General features: G+C 36.3%; 1 protein-coding gene across 1 annotated transcript in view; it reads left to right on the top strand.

Annotated features, from left to right (window-relative positions):
• Window positions 1-21,555, top strand: part of SRBD1 (S1 RNA binding domain 1) — a 118,822-nt gene that overhangs the window by 12,488 nt on the left and 84,779 nt on the right. Inside the window, exons 9-13 of the mRNA XM_010004937.1 lie at window positions 2,596-2,699; window positions 8,849-8,956; window positions 13,543-13,700; window positions 14,988-15,078; window positions 15,889-15,996. Coding sequence (XP_010003239.1) covers window positions 2,596-2,699; window positions 8,849-8,956; window positions 13,543-13,700; window positions 14,988-15,078; window positions 15,889-15,996 — 569 coding nt within the window. The remainder of the gene's footprint in view (window positions 1-2,595; window positions 2,700-8,848; window positions 8,957-13,542; window positions 13,701-14,987; window positions 15,079-15,888; window positions 15,997-21,555) is intronic.

The following is a 21,555-nucleotide window of genomic DNA, read 5'->3' on the forward strand; positions in this document are numbered from 1 at the left end:
ATAATGTTACCTGTAAGAGAATAAGCAGTGTCTTAATGACCAAAGCATTGATAGCCATGAGGGTGGCTTGCAGTGTGTGTCACAAAGAGGTGAACTGATGTGCAGCAAGCTGCACCTTGGTTCTGCAGTTCTGCACCTGTCATTGCCCATGCTGTAGTTTTAGATTACTTTCTGTGTGTGCTATTGTCGTCTCATGTCTTAAGACATGTCGTAAAATCAGGACTGGTGTGTGATGGAGTCAGCTTGTTGGACTGAAAAAGTTAAAGTACTGAATCCAAAATGCGAAAAAAACCCAACCAACTTAATTTGTTTAAAAAGCCTGACTCCAAATTTTGACATGAGATACCTGTGGGCGTGTCCAGCTGGAACATTTCACTTTCGGGAGGTTCAGCCACAGTTCCTTCCTTTGGCAGCAAGGAGAACCTGACTGGACTCTTAGGATGTAGTTGGGTAGCTATACCAACGGTGTCATAACTAAGGAAAAAAGTCTTTCAAGAGTTTATTTGAATTTTTGACTAATTGTAAACAGTTCAGTGTTTGTGTATGTCTTGGGGTTGCTTTCCTGTATTTGGAGATTACTGAATTGGTGGGAGGAATTCATGAATAAAGTGTAATGTTTGAGGCAAGTGCTGTATTTTCAATTTTATACTTAAAAAGGAAATGGAAATTAAAGTCCTTGGCAAAATATACAAACCTTATTCAGTGAGTCTAAGTAAATCTGGAACACAGAGGAGAGCAATGTGAAGGATGTATTTTTATGATAACCAGCATGAGGGTTGATAAAACTTGTGAATACATAAAATTATTACTCTTGCTTTCTCTTAAAAATGTATATGGTTTTTATTAACCCTTCACTTGGGTCTGTTCTAGTCCTGCATGAGAACAGTCTTTCTTGAGAACTGAAAATTTACTTTGTGTCTAGAATAGCTGTATTTGAACCTTCTACTTAAAAAAAAAAGTCAAAACACACCCACGTTTATCATCTTAGGTGGAGAAATTCAGTAATTACTTTCTTAATTGAGCATTTTCTGGATGATAATTCTTCTCTTAATGCATGTCACTTAGAACAAGATAGACAGATTGTTTAAGGATAAAAATGTAAAAAATACTAGTGACTGAAATACAGCTGGTTTAAGTTCAGGTGACTGACACATTCTGCAGATGGAGTGCCAGGAAACAAAATGTGATGCAAATATTGACCCTTCTAACAGTATGCTGAATTATGACATTTTATGTTTATTAGATACATTTTCTGTCATGAGCATAATTTTTGTTTCCATTTTAGCTTGACATTTAACTTTCTCTCTTTAGGAAAAAAAAAATCGGAATAAACATGAAAGCATTTGATTTATTAAAATGTGTCTTTCTAATCTCTACATGAAAACATTTGCTTTGGCAGTAAAGGTACCAGATGCTATAATATTTCACATGCAATCTTTATTATTAGCTTTGTTGTTCAATGATATGTCAGGCCTGGTATGTCACAGGAGCAGTAAGGCTGACAAATATAAATTGGTACTATGTCCTGAAGTCATTTTAAACCATTGTATTTAACATATGTGACATGTCTGAGTTAGCTAGTGATTGAATTAAAATTCGTGATTGGCACAAAATGCTCTGTTTTGACAGTGCTTAGGGCCTGCTACATACAGCAACATACGTAGTCATATAGGAATGTCAACTTCTAGCAGGTTTTTTATTATTTTTGCACTTTGAAGTATTTTGGAGGGGAAAATGAAATCTGAAAATGTATGATTTTTATCTGGAGCTGCTTCTGACTGTTAGTCTGTTTCTCGAATCTCTTGACCAGTGAGTTATCTTAATATATACTACAAGGATTTCTTCAGGTGAACACTCATCAGCTTTATAGTGAGGCTAGATTAGCAGGTACCCCCAGTGTCCTCCAGGATTCACCACTTGTATTGTGATCCTAGTTTTGAAATTAGAGCCAATAGAACTTTGTGTGCAGATAGCATGCATGCAACCATATTTAGCTTTATATCTTTATTATGCAGTTGTGTATGCAAGAGTCTGCCAGAAAAGTGTGCATATACTTTAAGGCTGAAGTGCTAATACTAACATGAAGAATGTATCTACAAAATTTTCAGCTGTTTATGAACTTGGTGTGAATAAATAAAAAATTGATCTTCTTTCAAGTTAAGCTAATTTCCTTTGTGTCATAAGTTCTGATTCTGAAGCAAAATGAAGTCGGAAGCTCAGAACTAACTTATGGTATCTAGTTCTTATTGGAATCACAATTCAGTTAATTTCTTGATTTTTAATTTGGATTATTAAACAAGATTATTCCACCAACTAAATTCATGCTGAGTTGTATTATAGTGTGTTTAAGATAAATTGGATCTTGAGCTTGCAGACTCCAGGAAAAATGTATGATTTGTTATGCCACAGCATGATTTAATCTGTGTTTAAATTGTGGATGTTATCTGTACGTACTAGTATTTTGTGCACTGATTTACTGTACCACCATCATGATTTGCCACAGAATGTCAAGCAAGTGCGTACACAAATGTTGATAAGTTTATCTTTTGGATATTTTGTGTGTCATCTGTCTCTGCCATTTATGTTTGCATTCAGATTCTGGCCATTAACCGAGGGGAAAATCTGAAGATCCTGACAGTGAAGGTCAACATTCCTGACGGGGTGAAGAATGAATTCTGTTGGTGGTGTGTCAATGAAAGGTCTGCATGGATACATATTCTTACAGAAATCTTTTTTTTCCTGTAGGCAGCTGCATATCGAAATGTACTTCACATGTCTCTTACATTAAGAGAACAATTTAAATGAGTATTTATTAGATTAGGTGAAATTAGCAAGTGGGTAATTCTTATTCTGTATTTCCAACTGCTGAAGTATTATGCTGAAAAGATCATGCCTTTAGCCATACTCTGGGAGATCTGGAGCCATTCTTTAAGCAAGTTAATTTTTTTTTTAAATGTTGGGTAATTCTATTTCTTCCCTATTTGCTCTTCCAAGGTGCCTCTTTTTTGTTTCTAAAGCCTGTAGTGAGATGTTTAGTGTTGCATAATTTTGAGAGTTTTTTACAAAAGTTAAGTTAAAAACATGTTTTGTGCAATACCTCTATCAGTCTTTTTTTCTTGGAAACTGCACCTTGATGTCCACTGTTGGAGAATATCGTGATCCAAACTGTCCATCCTCCTTGCATGTATAAAATACAGGTTTCTCTTTCTCAGTGGTTTGACATATTGAACATTGTTCTGAGGGTGCTGTAGAAGCTCTTACCTTTGCATCCTAAAATTAAATAACCAAAAGGAGGAAAAAAAGATAGAAAATACACACTTTATTAGTGTATAAAATTGTTTACTGTGATACTGCTTTACCATTTATTTTTCTCCCACACCAAATCCAAGAAAGGGATGTGATAAAAATGTTCATTTTTACTGTAGAAATTTGATAGTTTTGTTTCCAGCATTGAAGCCTGTGAAGGAGTTAAAATATTGTTTAGCCAGATAACACAATATGATCTAGGACCAATAGTAAGTCACTTTTTTCAGTAAAGTGTCAGGATTCATAAACACACCTAAGTTTCATAATAGTTTTAATACCTGTAAGGGGATTTCTGTCCTCCCCCAAGATGTGTATTCTGTAGGCAGAACATGTGTCAGTCTTGCTTTAACTGCATCTGTGACACAATTTGGAAGCACTGTGAGCCACAGACAATGGAACAGCTTGTCACTGCTGCACAAATGAAAGTGGGATGTAAATTGAGATATTTTTGGTTGATTACACTTTTGTGAGTCATCCTGAGATAAAAAGAATATTGACCTTGGAAACTGAACTACTTAATAATACTTAGCATTCCTGAGGCTATATATGCTTATAGCTTCTCACTATTTAAGGACAACTTCTCTATCAACAGAAAACTTTGGAAAAAATTATTTTAGTAGATCTTAGTGCATTAACATCTAGGATAGATTCTCATCTTCCTCAATAGTTTGACAGCTGTTTTATCAAATTGACAGATATTTTGCCTTGCAAGCTTGGAAATGCATGTCCAAGGGTGGGAGTTCCATTCTTTTCTTTGTATTGATTTACTGGTGAGAGCAGAGTGTTAAGAACTTGTGTTTAAGGCAAGGATTTAAAAAGTTTTCAAAGGTATTAACTAATCTGCTGAAGGTCACACTTAAAATCAGTTGCAGAACCAGAAATGCCACCGTGCTATGGAGTTTGGTCAATAGTCTAGCCACAACACAGTAGGGATCACCTACTGCATATTGATTTATTAGCAAATATGCTGACCTTTGTGTTCTTCTGAGGTTAATTTTTTAGCATTAAATGTGCCTGTGATGGAAAGTGGCTTTGGAAGTCTGCATTTCTTCATTATTGCATTGAGCTCGATGTAGATGCTTTCTAAGATGACTGTATTTTCTTTGCAAGTTCAGAATATTCTTTAGCCTGTAGAAGCATCTATATTGCCTTGGAATTCAGGTTGCTAGTTTGAAAAAGAGTTGTTTCTCACCACCCTCTGTAACCTGTTGGCCAGTTCCCCACCCACTGCACAGAGCACTTATGTAGACCATAACACATCAGTTTATCTAGAAGGCTGTAGGGAACTGTGCTGAAAGCCTTGGAGAAATCTGGGTAGACAGTGTCCACTCCACATCAACCAAGCAGGCTACTTTATCATAGAAGGTGTTCAGGTTTGTCAAACGTGATTTGTCCTGAGTGAATACATGCTGACTTTTTCCAGTCATGAGCTTAATTTGACTTGTGATAGCCCTCAAGAGGATTCATTCTGTGTCTTTACCAGGGATTGAAGTAGAACACAGAATCATAGAATCATTAATGTTGGAAGGGACCTCAGAGATCATCAAGTTCCAACTCCCCCTGCCATGAGCAGGGACCCCTACCACTAGGCCGGGTTGCACAAAACCTCATCCAACCTGGTTTTAAAAACCTCCAGGGACAGGGCATCAACAATCTCCATGGGCAACCCATTCCAGTTCCTCACCACCCTTATAGTGAAGAATTTCTTCCTAATATCTAACCTAGATCTCCCCTCCCACAGTTGAAAACCATTATCCCTTGCCCTATCACTATCTTCTCTGATGAAGGTAAGACTGATGGGCCTGTAATTTCTTGGGTCCTCCTTTAAGGCCTTTTTGTAGGGGCAACATCAGCCTTCTTCCAGTCTTCTGGGATGTCCCCCAGTTTCCACAGCTTCTCTAAGATTATGGAGAACAGCCTTGTGACAGCATCAGCCAACTCTCCTAACAGTCTTGGATATTTTCAGGGCCCTCTAACAGTTCATATCATCTTCCTTTACTGACAATGGGTCTATGTTTGCATCAACCTGGATTTTTATTTCCAAGGCCTGGGGCCCAATAGTGCTGGTAAAGACAGAGGTGAAGAAAGTATTTAGAATCTCTGCCTTTTCTGTGTTGTTGATAACTAATTCCTTCCTCCTGTTTATCAATGGGCAAATATTTCCCTTCTGTTCCTGCTTGATGTTTTGTACCTGAAGAACTTTTTCTTGTTGTTTTTGACATCTCTGGCCAATTTCAATTTGAGCTGAGCTTTTGCTTTTCTAACCGCTTCTCTGCACACCCTGACAATGCCTTTGCAGTTCTCAATGCGTATTCAGCCACTTTTCCATGTATGGTGCACTTCTCTTTTGATTTTGAGCAGACTTGGAAGCTCACAGTTAAGCCAAGGAGATCTGTTGTTCCACTCAGTCTTGTCCAGAGGAGGGCTGGGAAGATGATCAGAGAGGGCTGGAGCACCTCTTCTACAAAGACAGGCTGAGAAAGTTGAGGTTGTTCAGCCTGGAGAGGAGAAGGCTCTAGGGACACCTTATAGCAGCCTTACACTACCTGAAAGGGGCTTGCAAGAAAGATGAGGAGGGACTTTTTACAAGGTTTGTAGCAACAGGACAAGGGGTAATGGCTTTGAACTAGAAGAAGGTAGATTTATGCTAGACGTTAGGAGGAAATTCTTTAGTGTGAAGGTGGTGAGACACTGGAACAGGTTGCTCATGCAAGTTGTGGATGCTCCATCCCTGGAAGTGTTCAATGCCATGTTGCATGGGGCTTTGAGCAACCTGGTCTGGTGGAAGGTGTCCCTGCCCATGGCAGGGGGAGTTGGAACTAGATGATCTTTCAGGTCCCTTCCAACCCAAACCTATGGTTACTTCCCCTGCCTTTAAAGGTGTTAGAGGGAGTGAACTGTTTTTGTGCTTCTAGGAGGGCTTTCTTGAAAAACTCACAGCACTTGTTAGTTCTTTTGTCGTCCGTTGAAGCTTCCAACAGAATTCCTCCCAGATGAGCAAGCTGGTTTGCTGTTTGACGAATGTGTGGTGTTTGACCATTTTTTCAGTTTCCAGACAAAAATCTCAGATCCTGTGTAAAGTCTGTGGTATAGGCCATAAAGGCATGCTGTGTATGCACTTACCAACTTGGTTTCGTAGTCAAGTTTTATATCATGTCTTGAAGGAAAACAAAGCTCTGCTTTTGGTGCGTCAGGTCTAAAAACCTAGCTGTGCACTTCCTGGAATAGTCAATTAATACCAGTGATTCTTAATTTGGATGTTAATTCTATTGATGTATAGTTTCACCCTCTGAGGTCTATCTGTAGTCTAAGTCACTTGCAGTCATCACTGTTGTGGGTATATGAACATGGAGAGCTGATGAGCAGAGTAAGATGATATTATTTATATGGAGTTTTTCTAAATACGGCTTAATTTTAAGGACTTCCAAAGTCATCTATTGATTATTTATTCTAAACAAATCTGTTCTTAGAAAGGAACTTAACTAGGCTTCATTGATCTTCAAAATTATATACACATGCCTTTGCTTTGTTTCTGCAGTGAAGTGGAATTTTCTCTTTCCTTATGAAGTAGTGGAATTATTAAAATGCAGTATTTGCTTTGATTGAACTTACCATTTGGATATTTTTGCATTTGTAGCAATTCTAGGGTTTCTAATAGAGTGTTGCTTAAATAATTTTTACTTGTATATAGGCAGGTAATAAAAATGTCTGCTGTGATAAACTATTTACAAAGAAAAATTTGCTAGTTAGTTTTAATGGATGGAAGAGAGGGGAAAACAGCTGCCAGATTTCCAAATTAATTCTTATTTGTGCTGAGGATACTTTCTGGGGGAGTGTAGTTGTATACGCCACCTGTAAAAACTTCTTGTTTATAGAATTTGATGGCAATAAGGAGGTTTAAAGCCTCTGCCAGTTTTATATAGGTATGGAAAGAGTCTCTAGTTACAAATAAGTATAATAGAACTATTTGCAAAAACTGTTAGCAAAGTGATGAGGTCATGTGGTTAAGCACTCACAACTCTGGATGTTGTAAAACTTAATTCTGCTCCCATGTCTGTCTGCATTAACACAGTGTTGACTTGATCACACATTTCTCAACTATTATATATGCAGACACTTAAAAAAGCTGTTTCAGGAAACAACAGGTCCCCTTCAACAACCAAAAAGCTGTCTGGGTAGGAGCAATTTAAGATTCTCAATATTTCTGAGTAAGTACAAATTTAAAAAGTCAGAAGTAAAACTCAGTCGTTATTTTGGCTTGGCCTGGACCTGGACACATTATAGAATGGCCATAATTCTATGATGTTGCAATTTAAAAAAAAAGCAAAAAACTTTCATAAGATACCCAGATGTACTAAACAACGTGTGTGTCTCACTCTGTAGTTAGGGACCCGGGCACGTAAAAAAATATGCTAACTGAAGAAAACTGACAAAACTATTTTAACAATAAGTAAAAAGCAGATGGACTCTAAAATAAAACATTCATAGTTTAATTTCATAAAACTCTGTACAAGTTTAATTTATGTGGCTGCATGTCCTCAGGCTTTCTCTGTTCTTTTACTCGCTGAGTAAGTCATGCTTGTTCAAGGGACTTTCCCCCCGTCCCATCCCCACATAGTAATGTTACCCAAACCAAAAAGGTCAATGGAATTAATATCTGAGATTTCTGTTCTGGGGAGCTTTGAAACTGCTGTGTATTTTAGGACAAAATTTGAAGTTATTGTTTTTAGGTTATGATCACTGTGCACAGGCTTCTTAGGAAAGGGGATGCTCTGCAGAGTTCAGCGTAGAAATATTGGGAAATAGTCTTGCATTTGTTTGGTTTTGTTTATTTTGTTTTCCCTTTTGCAAAATACTATTTACATTTTAAATATATCAACGACAGGCAAACAAAAATCATTGGCAAATTGTTTGGATTTTGCTGTTTTGTGAGGGTTTGTTGTTTTTATTTGTGTTGTTTTGGTTTTTTTAGTGGACTGTTACAAAATTAATAGATTTCATTTGAGTTTGAACAGGTACCAACAGCATTCCAAATTAAATTGGAGTTGAATTTCATTCATTTATATTCGTTTAGCTCTTGAATTTCTGTCTGGGCACAGTAGTCATACATGACTAGCTCTGCAGTGACGCTTGCAGAGGATGTTTAATAATTTTTTGTAATGTATTGAGGAGTAGCAAATAATGAAATCCTAATGATAACATGGAACCAAGTTCTTCAGTTGTAGTAAGGTTTGGCTTCTTGAAGTGAAAAGTAACTTTTTTTTTTAATGTTCTCTTTAAAATATAAAATATGATTACATTCTAGTACCTAAAAAAAAGAAAAAAGACGGGCCTTGTCTGCTAGTAGAACCATAAGCAACTTCTCATTCCATTAATATTTGAAGCTATGATTTCATTCCCTAGTTATTGTAGTAATTCTGCAGTATATAGGACATTGCATTCAATGTAGAAGTCTTTTTTTTTTTTTTTTAAGTTATCTTTTTATCTGAGTTGTTGCATATGTTCCTAAAACCTTTTTTGTTCTTCTTTTATTGTTTTGCAGATGGAGACCAAAACAATTTTTAAAACCAGAATTGATGAGGATACTACGGAATTCAGTTGAGGATGCATATAAGCGCCTTATATATCCTCTCCTCTGTAGAGAATTCAGGTAATCCTAGAAGGAGTATGTATTTTCATACTACCAACAGTTCTCTCCCCAAGATTTTATTAGAATATCTTTCATTTATTTGAGTTTGTGGTTTGGTTTTCTAAGTGAGAAAACAGACATAAAGGTTCTTCAAGGCTTTTTTTGTGGTTCATGATTCCTGCCACAGGACTGTTGTGGCCTGTGTGTTGGGATATAGCACTGAGGTCTTCTTCAGCCATAGGTTGGTCAGTGTTTTTTCTTCTCTTAAAAAAAAAAAAGCTTCCTTCCCCTGTATTTCATAGATGTAGCTCACCAGTCTTAAGTGCAAAGAACACAAAGCTTACTACCTGTTCCTCAGTGATATCTAATAATGTTTTACTCTTTATGATATATCACATGATCAGTGGTATCTCATTAGGAAAAGCTGAAACATCTTCTGCAGAAAGGAATGCAAAGCACCTGCCAGTAGTATTCCTGATCTGTGACCACTTAACTCTTATCCTTCTTTTATTCTCTTTCCACTGACATCAGAAGCTGATTTTTAGGACTCTTGCAAAGGACTGCTAAAGTATTCAATACCTCCTTTTAGCATTAATATTTCCAAGCCACCCCCCGCTGTTCTCTTTTTTATTATCATTAAATGTTGGAACAGAAAGTTTCCAAGAGCTTATTGAAATTTCTGGTGCTTATAGTGATCAGAAAAATAAAACTTGTCAGCAGGATGGATACCTTATTTATTGTTTAATTTCCTTTCTTCCACTGTCAGATACCATAATTTTGTGTATCTGGTATAATAATGTCCAGTGTTGATTTTGGCTCTTTGAAATCCATTTTATTTTGTTGCAATACTGCATGGAATGATTCCATCAGGATTTGATACAAGTGATGTGGCATAGACATATTTCTTAATGGATAATCCTTTCCTAATTTTCCATGCTTTTTTTAAGTGAGTGCTTTCTCTACTCTGTCTTCAGGGACACAAACATTTCTCTGTATATCTTGTTTCGCACCTGAAGCTAGTTTGCAGATATTTTTCCATGGAAAGGATTGCTTCTCAGACTGTACATGGAAATGAGGAGTTTTAAATCTCAATTTAAAAACTGACTCTTATTAAATATAGAAGCTACTAGTTCATTATTAGGTTCTTTGCTTTTATTACAATATACCTGTTAGTGACATACAGTCTGAGTGCTTCAATAGAATTCAAGGGAGGGGCTTGAAATTCTGACTTGGTTGATAATTTTTCATAAAGTAGCAAGTGAAGGGGTTTATTGTGTTGCTTTTTTAAATTTTGTTTTGTTTGTTGTTTTTTTTTACAAAATAAAGTAACTCCTCTGGTCTTTAGAACAGAGAACTGCTATCCTACTCTGTTTTGTGTCTCTGCCATGTTAATGAGAATTGTCACAAATTGGAAAAACATGAAGCAGGGCATCTTGCCATTTGGATTAAGCCAGTGGTGCACTGAAAGAGAGAAAGATGTTAGATTGTTTGAGGTAGTTTGCTATTTGCTTAAGGATCAAATTACTATCCCAGATTTGAAATTAAGGGCCAGTACTTGGGACAGTAGATCATGTCATTGATACAAGCGTTGAGTGAGAGGCAGTCTATATTTGAAATTTTAAAATACAGGATATTAGGTAATAGAAAGGACATAACATTATGTTTCCCCTACGTACCTGGCACTTTCAGTAACATTTCCTGTTACTATAAAAATTTCTGTATCTCCATGCCAATTTTAAACATGATTTCCATAAGGTGAATGTAACTAATAGCATGTGTTTAGGGGCAATTTTAATTCCTGCACAAGTCTCCCTTCACAGGTGGACTGATGTGAATTTGCAGTGTGGGAGGACTTGGCCTTGTGGGGAATAGGGACCCCATATCTCTGGGATAGATGAAAAACTGGAACTTGGCTTGTTTCTATACAGAGCCTCCAGCCTAAGAGCATTCAACCTTCCCTTGTAAACAAGTAACTTTTAGACTTAATTTCTATGCACATATGACTGGTTGAATCTCTGTTCTGTATATGTAGAAGATCCATATACCTGTGGGGCTTAGGTATGTACTTTGTTTTCTCTGGCCTCTCACAAATGGTATCACATTGTTCTTCCCCTGGAGTCTCTTGGAAGAAGCTTTTTCAGTGGTTTAAGTTATTTTTGTTACATTTTTTTAAGAATAGGAGAAGGATCTTGCAAGACTGAATGATCAAGGAATGAAACTGCAACTGTTCAGTGGAGGTGATGTAAGATGATGTTTGCAAGGGGAAGTAATTCTCTCTTAGGAGCTCTTGAGCTGTTCAGGAAAGATGCTTTGGCACTGTGAAAAGGTATCTCCACATAAATACTAAGTGCTCAGAAGATAAGATTATTTAGTTCAGGAATAAAGACAAGAGTAAGTAATTGATTTAGTTGGCCTGTGTTTGGGATAATATTGGTCATTTTGGTCCCCTCACCTCGAGGGGGAGATGTAGCAAAAAGATTCATTAGAACTGGGAAAGGCCCAGTGAAGGGAAACAAGGTTTGAAATAATTTCTGTGTAAAGGAGAATTGACCAGGCTATGACTCTTCAGCTTGGAAAAGAGAGGACACAAAGATGGATGGTGCGTGAAGAGTGGCACAGGGCTTCTAGGGATAATTTTTTACTCTTTTCCAGTATAAGACCTAGAGGACCATAAAAATTAGTCATCTTCCAACTAACAGGTGTCAGCTGTTTGCACAGTTATTAGTGGACCTGCAGAACTTGCTGCCAGTTGACTATGTGAAAATAAGAAGTGTGCATGACTTCAGTAGGAGACTGGATAGCTGGACAAGAGTTCTGTTATGGGCTACTAAAGACACAAATCGTGTCAAGCTCAGGAAATACTGGGAGCTGGAAGTAGCTGGAACCTAGAATGAGAGTATGAGACAGGTAACCTAGTCCTTCTGTAGCAGCTCCCTAGGCAACTGCTTATGGCCACACTTGAAGACAGGGTACCACGATAGAGGGACCACTTACCTGAACTAGTGCAGCCATTCCCATGTACTTTTTTTAAGAGATGGCAATGTACAGAGTGTGTGCTCTTTGGTGATGAGGACATATTTGAGTTGTTAAGGAGTCCAGGAATACATTTAATACCCTTCACAATCTTACTTTATATCATGTCTATATTAATTTGGTATACTTGATACAGAAACAAAAAGCACGGGGATATTGCTGTTGCACACTTTGTTAGAAAATGTTCTATCAGTACTGTGTGAAAGAGAATCTAGATCTCTCTCTAGATCACTTCACAAATGAGAGGTGATGAGAACTTACCAGCTCTTTCTGGACTGTTGTGGGATGAGACAGGGCTGAGGTGCTTGTTTGGATGGATCCTGGGCAGACTCAAGTGAGACTCTTAAATGTCTGTCACAGCTTTCACAGTCAGAACAGCTACTTAGCTTGTCATGTCAGACAGCCCTTATGAGGGTTGTGTTCGAACTGTTTGTAGCCTGATTGTGTCATGCACTGATTGATCTAAACTTGAGTAATTTCCCCCACCCTATTCTTATAGGGTTAGTTGACTAGAAGGCAGGTTTTTTTCTTACATAAAATTAAACACAAATATTACTTTTTTTTCACTGATGGGTAAAAGGAGAATAAGAGCACTGGCTACCATTTAAATTATATGAAGACTTTACTGGATTTCTATTGCTTTCCTAATTATTCTAGTTATTGATAGTGCAGCTGAAAATGGTAGTGGGTATCTGCAATAGACAAAGAAACAGCTGGGTGATGAATATTTGTGTCCCCATTACTTTTTCAATTTTGCTTTTTCATGTAAGATGCCATACCATGACAAACATACTTGTCCTTATCAGTCATTGTCTTACTGGTCACATCTGACAAATAAGACATTATGCATCTTGTACACCTTCACTCAACAAGACTGATTTGTTTCTTGTAACACTCTGCAGTGAGTGTTCTTGCTTGAAGTCATCAAAGTCAGTCCTTGGTGCACTAGCTCACACCTTTCTGTTGAAGATACCGAAAAGAAAGATAGGGAACCTCATGAGTCCATCAGTTTTGTTTGGTTCTGAGGAAGTGGAATACCCTCCTAGAAAGATCTCAAGTCTACACATTTCTGTGATGACTGTTAAATAACATAATTCACGGATTAATTGAAATGCCTCATGAGTCAAGGTGTGCTAGTAATTAATTGAACAGGCCCTTCCACTTTCTCTCTATTACCTCTCAGCCTAAATGATCACCCTTTTTTCACCAGAACTGGGAAGTTATGATGAAGACAACCCATGTTTTCTTCAAATCCTTTTTTTTTTTTTTTCCAGTTAGGTATTGGCTTCAATGAAAAGCTGTTATTTGCTCAAAAGTACTTGTTGATGTTTGAATGTTAGTTGCTATATGTACATTCTTATAGGTGTTTCTATTATACTCTTTATTTACATTCTTAGAACCAGAATGAGGAGATCATAGCTGAGCCTTTTTTTTAAAACAACACAGAGTGTTGTATTTAATTAAAGATAATGAAAACCTGAGATTGGGAAAAGCCTTACAACTTTGGACCAATTCAAAAGTGCATTTGAAAGCTAATTGGGGGGAAAATCTTATTTTGCTTTCATCCTTCTAAGATCGAAGTTGACATCTGATGCGGAGAAAGAGTCTGTGATGATGTTTGGGAGGAATCTCCGGCAGTTGCTTCTGACCAGCCCTGTGAGGGGCCGTACTTTAATGGGTGTAGATCCTGGCTACAAACATGGCTGCAAGTTGGCCATTATTTCACCAACCAGTAAGTTGCAATTAAAAATATCTTTGAAAGGACTGATAAAAATATATTCATTTAGAGGGAACAATAGTTTCAAAACCTACTTTCTTAATCAGATGGCTTTTTTTCCTTAAGCTTTTAGTGTTTTCCATGCATCCCGTCATGCAAATTCCTTCCTTCAGGTTTAAGGTTAAGTTTTTGGCACCTGGATTCAAGTGTCTCCTTTGGTGCTATATTATTCCTCTCTGAAATTCTATTTAAAATCCCTTCTGCCTTCTTGAATGCAGGTTCAAGTAATTGTGCTTCTCAGTAACCAGCAAAGAGAACACCTGGCATTTTTATTGTTTAACACAGAATTCAAATTTATACACTTTCTATAACTTTGGGTTTTTTTCATGGGCAATATCTTGGACATCTGGACACTTGATCAGCCCTTTTTGTTTAGTAGTATTTGTGTTAATGTGAGAAATCAGAAACATTGTATTAGCAAAAGTTTTTAGTTCAGTTTTTAGGTAGATACAGAACAGAGCCTTTCCAATTCATGCTAGTCTGATGCTGGGCATACATAACTCTTTAGGCTCATGTGAAAATGGTTTGTTTTTCCTTTATTTTGTTGTTGCTTTTTGTCTGAGAATATATCCACCTGAGGAGGTGTAAGGAAAGATGTGTTCTTGATGTATTAAAATGGCAGTAAAGGTAAGGTAAATGGTTATTACCTTGCATTGTACCATAAGCTATCAATACCAATTAATACAGAGTTACTTCCAAACATGATAGATGGGATGATGGTAAAAGCTGGCATTGGAGTTCTAGAGCTCCTGAGCTGCAGTTCCTGAGACTGCCTTCCTAATTTCTCTCTTAACTGGATCTATAAATATACTAGACTAGAGCAATAAATCTTTTTTGGTTACTTGCTGGTTTTCTCTTTGATAGTATAGTACACTGTATTTGCCTAATATTACTAGATGGTCTTTATTTGTTACGTGGATGTGTCCTCAGGGAACTATTAAATGTATCAACCCCTTTTGCTTTGTCAGACAAAACATTTTGGGAGAACTTCGTAAAGTAGGGATGATGGTTGAACTCGATCCCAAGGGTCTTTTCCAACTTGAGTCATTCTGTGATTCTATGATTTTAGTCCTCTGCCCACTGTGTGTTTCTTTCAATTGGATACGGAAATAAAAGGGAAAGATGGCTTATTGAGAAGCTTTCTTTGTGAACCTTCAGATTAATTTTAATAGTTCCACAGGATACAGCTTCTGGATCTTTGTGGGTTTTTTAATCAGATGGCTTTGCCTTTCATTATTCTAGGTCAGATACTCCATACTGATGTCGTTTACTTGCATTCTGGTCAAGGCTTTCGTGAAGCTGAGAAGATAAAGAGGCTGCTGCTACAGCACAAGTATGCTAAAGAAACCTCCACTTTGCTATGAATGTATCCCTGTAATGCTTTTTCAATCCATTTAGTTTTAGGAATAGAAATTATCATTTAGCTAAGGAATAGTGTCGTCTCAGTCTTCCTACTCTCCCACGACCCCCAAACTGCTCATCTATCTTCCCCTCTTCCAAGACCCCCGTTGTAGTCTTTGGAAGACTTTTATTAAGCAAAGGAAATCCCGCTCAGATAGCTCTCCAGATGGACATGAAAATAGGGGCAGCATAATTAAAGGGTTATTGATTCCAACTGTATTGGGATCCCCTGTGGACAGACATCTGGTCCACTAAGTCAGCTGCTGAACTGCCACAGTTTGTCTTTAAGCATTAGATTGGCTTTAAACAAGGTGATTTGATGGCTGACTGGCTGTGGTTGGGGGTAGTCGGAGGTAATGACCTTGCAAGCTGTTGCAAACTATGATGTTCCCATTAAGGAATTATGATTCTGATTGCTTGGGCTTCTGCCCTTTTTCATGATTTATAACAGATGAGGGGAAAATGAGGTTAAAGAATTTGAGGACTGTAAATAAGTTTAAATTTCTTTTAGCAATATTAAACGTAATTTTTGTTTTTCTGCAGATACTACCACTGTTCGGTTCAATTACAAATGAGTTAAAATGTTGACTCATCTCTTGAACCTATTAAATACATTCCCATTAACTCCAGGCATTGTGTGATATAAAATAAGATGTATTGGTCATTGTTGTGCATTGAATAGTATGTATGTAAAAAGTCTAAAAGGAAAGAGTAATTGTTCATCTTTTTATCCCCTGCAAAGCTGTAGCACTGTTGTGATTGGCAATGGCACAGCCTGCAGAGAAACAGAAGCTTACTTTGCTGACTTAATTATGAAGAAATATTTTGCACCACTGGATGTTGTTTATTGGTAAGCTGGCTTTGCTTGCTGTATTACTCATTTGCTCAGCATATTTTAAGTTAAAAAGTAGCCTTAAATGTAATTGTTTGAAGTGTTTCTTTTAATTGCCTTTTCTTTCTTTTTTTGAGTAATCTTGACCCATCCTTCTAGTCAAAGGAAAATGGCTGTAGCTCTTTGGACTATGAAAATAGTTCTCCCAAATTAGTAAGAGAGACTCGCTGAAGCACTGTATTGCTGCTATTATTGTGACAAAGTAGGTGAGAGAATAGCAGCTCAAAAAGCCAAGGACCAAGGTTTGGCATTGTGTGTTTATTTCTTGATAAATGAGGTTTAAATGCAAATGGTAAAGCTCGAGTTGTCTTACTATGCTGTGGGATAGTTGCTAGTCCAATGGGTATTAAATGGTCTGGAAATAAAGATCTAGTTAATACCTAGCAGAAAGTAGTGAAAGTATTTAATGTCTTTAAATGTCAACATTTTATCCATTAGCTTGTTGAATTCAAACTATGCTAAATTGCTCTTTATTTGGCTGGAAACTGTACTGTATCACTTTATTTTCTGTCCTGCAGAACAGCATTCTTATTTTGAGTTTACACTTTTTTAAAGCATTTCTGATTATTTACCTTGGACTAAGTAGTGTGCTAAAATTTAACAGCAATATTTACTTTTCACTCTCTAAACATACTGAACAAAATTAACTAAATTTTTGAAAAACTTATGGCCTTTATCTGTTCAAACTACTATATGCGTTTAATGGAGCCTTTTCTCCATAGATTAGGAAGTTGTCTTACAAAAATGTTTAACAAATGTATTATTCCTACTAACTTATGCTATAATTTAATTGTACTTGTTCTTTGTTTCTAAAATTTCTAAGTAAATTTGCACAGAATCTAATATTAATCACCTTTCTATTTAAGGAGATATAGTAGGGGTTTTCTGATTTTACTTGTTTGCAAAGGAAAGAGGCTGTTCAAGATTCTGAAAAATTTGGCATCCTCTTTCCTGAATCCAACTTGAAAACTGGATTTTTAGTAATTGTAGAGAACGGAAGACACTTGATACTGTGTGGTTCATGGCAGATGTTTAATTTCACTGTTGTTCACTTCATATGGTTTAAAAATCCATTACATTGACATAAACAATTTCTCTGAAAGAGTAACAGTGATTTTTAAAAATTATTTATTGATCATATGCTACAAAATGCAAATACCTACTTAGTTTTCACAGAAAAAATTATTTATAAAATACTGTGGTTTATGGTTTTCTCACTGTGTTTTCCTTTTTTGCTTCAATATTTTTTGTCTGTTTATAGTTCATAAGTATAGAATTTGCAGAATAATTATCAGTGTTGGGGGTTTTTTTTGGGTCAGAACCAAGTTCTTGGAAGTGATAAAGGCTCTTGTGAAATAGGAATTAGTATAAATTCTCTTTAAGACAGAAGTCAGGTTATCAAGTAGATTGTTTTTTTCTAGTACTGGCAGAGAATTTTTAACCTTTAATTTTTTCCAAAACTTTTAATGTTTTTTGTAGGAAAAATACATAAATTCATTCTTTAACCTGCAAAATTAATTCCTGGAAGTGAAAATTAACATACTCAAAACCACTTATACTTTAGTATATTGTTAATGGTATTCTTCCCCTGTGCTCATATATGGTGAAGAGCTAGTCCTTCAAAACTTGGATGCAGAACACTGAGGTGCTGCATATTAAAATCAGAATAATTTTTTTGTACTGCATGCTATAGGTGACAAGTTTGATGCTGTTGAACTTTGTAAACTGCTGCTTATGTGTACGTTTATATATGTGGGTTTGCAAATAAGCTGGAGTTGGAGCTGGACTGTCACATTTTGACAGTGTTGACTGAGGTGTGTTTTGTTTTTTTTTTAAATTAAGGTTTCTATGTTGGTCTTTATCCAAGTGAGTTTTATGTGTATCTCATTGCATTATCCAGTGCTGGGCTTCCCAGTTACTCCACTGAGTCCTGCAAGATACTCGCTCTGTTTGCATTCTAGCTCCAGAAGTCTCCTTCATCTCCGTGGTAAATCTTAGTAACAGAAAAGAAAAATGAGCCCAGACATCCACACCCCCCACTAGCCAGTGAAATGCCTGGAATTTGTCAGTCTGAATTAAAGAAATGTAACTGATACTTGCTAAATGCAATTAGTACAGAATTATCATTTGAGCAATAGGTGACAGTATGCATGCATTGAGACAAGTGCTAGACCTCTTAAGGGAAACTATGAAATATAACTTTGAAAAATGAGTTCTTCTGCTCCTCTTTTAAATGAAAACAAAAAGTTCCCCAGAGCATGCACTCTCAGATCACAAAAAAACTTTTCTGTTTCCATGTACCAAAATCTTCCCTTTATTATGTTTTTTTTTTTCTCATGATAGGGGAAAATATGAGGACTTTGTTTATATATAGGCTGAGTACAGATCTCCAATGAGTTCTGTGGAAAGCCATGGTATGCTTTGGCATTAAGTGATCTTCGTAAGTTGTTTTTCTCTTAAAGTCTCTAAGAAACAATTTAACTAATGTTGGAACACTTAATTTTTACAGATCTGCTTCAGCAGGTTGTAGTAACAAAAAAATGGATTTACAAATCAGTTTAGTGTTTAAACTGTGCGAAAGTAAAAGAAAACACACAAAAAACCAAACCAAACAAAAAAACCCAGAACGGAAACAAACCCTCCAGTACTTGGATGATAGCAGAATGAATCAGTTGCATCTAACGTGATACCATTTCCCAAGCATGAGGCTTCTCACAGTGATACACTGAGCTGCATGAAGGTAGAAATCCTTGCCCAGCAAAACAGAGCTCAGCTCGTTGGTGTGTGCAGGTTTTGGAGAACTGGTAATTTTATTTGCATTTACAATCTTCTTTTCCTGAACTGTGTCCAAATTTAAAGTGGCTTGGCTGATGAGGCTTGACTTGTTTTATAGTGCTTTAAAACCAAAATCCCAATCAACTTCTTAAACTGTTGTCCAGAAAGGTGGCTGATAGGTACTACAGACCTCGGCTGCCTTGGCAAATAAAGCTTGTAATATGATACTACTTTTTTTGTTATTGTTGTTGTTAGAAGTGGAGAATAGGATCAGAAATTCTTTTAAAAAACTTAAAATCTGCTCATGTTTTTATGTCCAGCTCATAATGTGGAACTTGTATTGTGCATTTCCAGGGAAATGAGTCAATAATAGTGTCTGTAATTGTAGAAAGGAGGTGTGCGTCATTAGTGCATGCACAAATCATCTGCACAGGTGTGCTCGGTGAAGAACGTTAATGATGGTAACCAGTTGAAAACTTAATTGATTGCATGTATGTGCAGTACATGCTGAAATAGTCTCTCTACTACTAAAGTCCTGTACAGTGATTTCAGAATTGTGCATGAAGTTAGTCCTTAGCTTCAGTATCCCACTCTAGTGAGCACTTAACTAGAGACTTAAGTGAGAACAGCATTTCACCTCTTTATTTTCAGCTGTGGCAAGAATCAAATTAACTGATTCTCACTTTTGATTCTCAATATTTCAATTGTATCAGTATCAAAGCAGACTTCTAAAATTTTCTTCATTTCAATTTCTCTCAAAATCATTACACAGTATTGTGTTTGACTGGTTTGTCTTTTTTAGTGCTGATAAATATAGAAAAAGTAAGCAATTAAAATAATTAATCCTCAACAATGGCAAGTTCAAGCTACATATAGTTTTACTGATGTTTTCCAAAGAGAAGAAAAATGAGTGAAACAGTAGTAGGAAGTAAGGCATATAGCACCATCGCACCGTTTTTCATGTGGCTTAAAAGCCTGTCTTGACACAGGTTGACAGTTTTTTATTTAAAGCAAATATTTTCCACTATTTTTGTAACCAATGTGCTTTCAAATACCTACATCAAATCTAAATAACTGCAGGACTTTTTTTAAAAAATGTCATTTCCCTTTTAGGGCTATGTTTATTGACTTAGATTAGGACTGGACTAGAGCCCAGAGACAGTCATATCTAGTCTTCAGGGTTTTTGTTACAAATCAGCTTTTGTTACAAGATTCAATAAATATTCTTGATTATTTATGTTAGTTCTATTGTGAGTTCTTGCCAAAGATACATTGTATTATAACCAAAACAGATGTTCTGTTTTAGACAAGTGTATTTGTTTTAACAGGACCAGTAATGTAAATGAAACAACAGTGTGTTCAGTATTATCATGGCTGATGATGAACTTTTAGGATTTCATTTGCCTTTCTCTATTAAATGAAAATCTTGAAAAAATATTTCAGGAATCTCATTCCATATTTCAATCACTGCCGCTATTTTTCTTTGATTGCTGTTGGTTTTAGGCTTCTTGGAAATGAAAGCTATCCGAATGACAGGTGAACTGTGCTAGAGCAGGACAACACAAACAATCCTATTTGGAAAAAAAATAATCACAATTTTTCTTTCAGCCTCAGTGGTTTCATTGTCACAAACAAACATTCTTAATGGTCTGACAAATTATGAGCTTGTTACATTAATGCACACTCAGAATAAGGTATTTCTTTTTTAAAAGAAAGTTTGATAGGTGTGAATTGTTAATCGTTTTCAACAAGCAGTAAAGAATGCAGCCAGGCAAGTGTATTTTGTGGTTTTTTAGGTGGCTTCATGTTTAATTTCTGTTATACTTGGTTTTAAACTTGATACAAAATCCTTTTCTACCACTTTCAGCAAAATCTTTTCTTGCTCTTGAGACTTTATAAGCAATGTAATTAATAATTTACTGCTGTTTAAGTTCAAACACTTTGGTACTGTGACAAATAGGGGAAAGTCTGTAATGACTTATAAAGTTCTCATTGGGTTTTCTTTAATGTTTAAATTGTCTGCTTTAGAATACTTAGAAATGTTCTGCTAAGGTAGATGAGGACTGTTTAATACCTTTTGAAGTTGGACCTTGGTGGCAAGAAATTGATTTGGAAATGTTTGTTCTACAGGATTTTAGGTCCGCTTGTATTTTATAGGTGTCTGCACATGCTTTAAATATCCTTTTCAATTTAAATGTGTGTTTTATGTTGTTGAATATCTACATTATACTCGCTCAGCTTTAACAAATGCCACTTTCAAGTTCCATGCCTCTACATTTCTAATGTTACACTAGCTTAATTCCTATTACTTTTCTGCTTCATAGCACTCGCAGTTTGAAAGGAACCTAACATTCGGGTTCACATTATGATAATTAGGTTTCAAAGCAGTGTGGGGGGATTAAGATGTCTGAAGTCTAGTTGCTGAATAAAGTTCAGAACTACTTGTAAAACTTGTTTGAGTGGTTAACAGAAGTGGTTTTATTTATTCAGTGCTCATGCAGCATTAATCCGTATTTCATCAGGTACCCACAGTGCTGTAACTTTAGATACGACCTTGGGACTTAATTTACCCCATCTCAGTTTTCCTTATTAATGTGCCATGAAAGAGGTACATGAAAGATAGCCAACATCAAAGCACCTTTTCAAATAAAGAGGTTGATATGAATCCTCTGGTATTTAACACTGTCTGTCAAATGTTTCAGCTGGTTTGCATCCTTTTACAAGCTATTGCTTGCTGCATTA

This window comes from Chaetura pelagica, unplaced genomic scaffold, assembly GCF_000747805.2.
Source record: "Chaetura pelagica isolate M959 unplaced genomic scaffold, ChaPel_1.0 scaffold13, whole genome shotgun sequence".
Taxonomy (NCBI): domain Eukaryota; kingdom Metazoa; phylum Chordata; class Aves; order Apodiformes; family Apodidae; genus Chaetura; species Chaetura pelagica.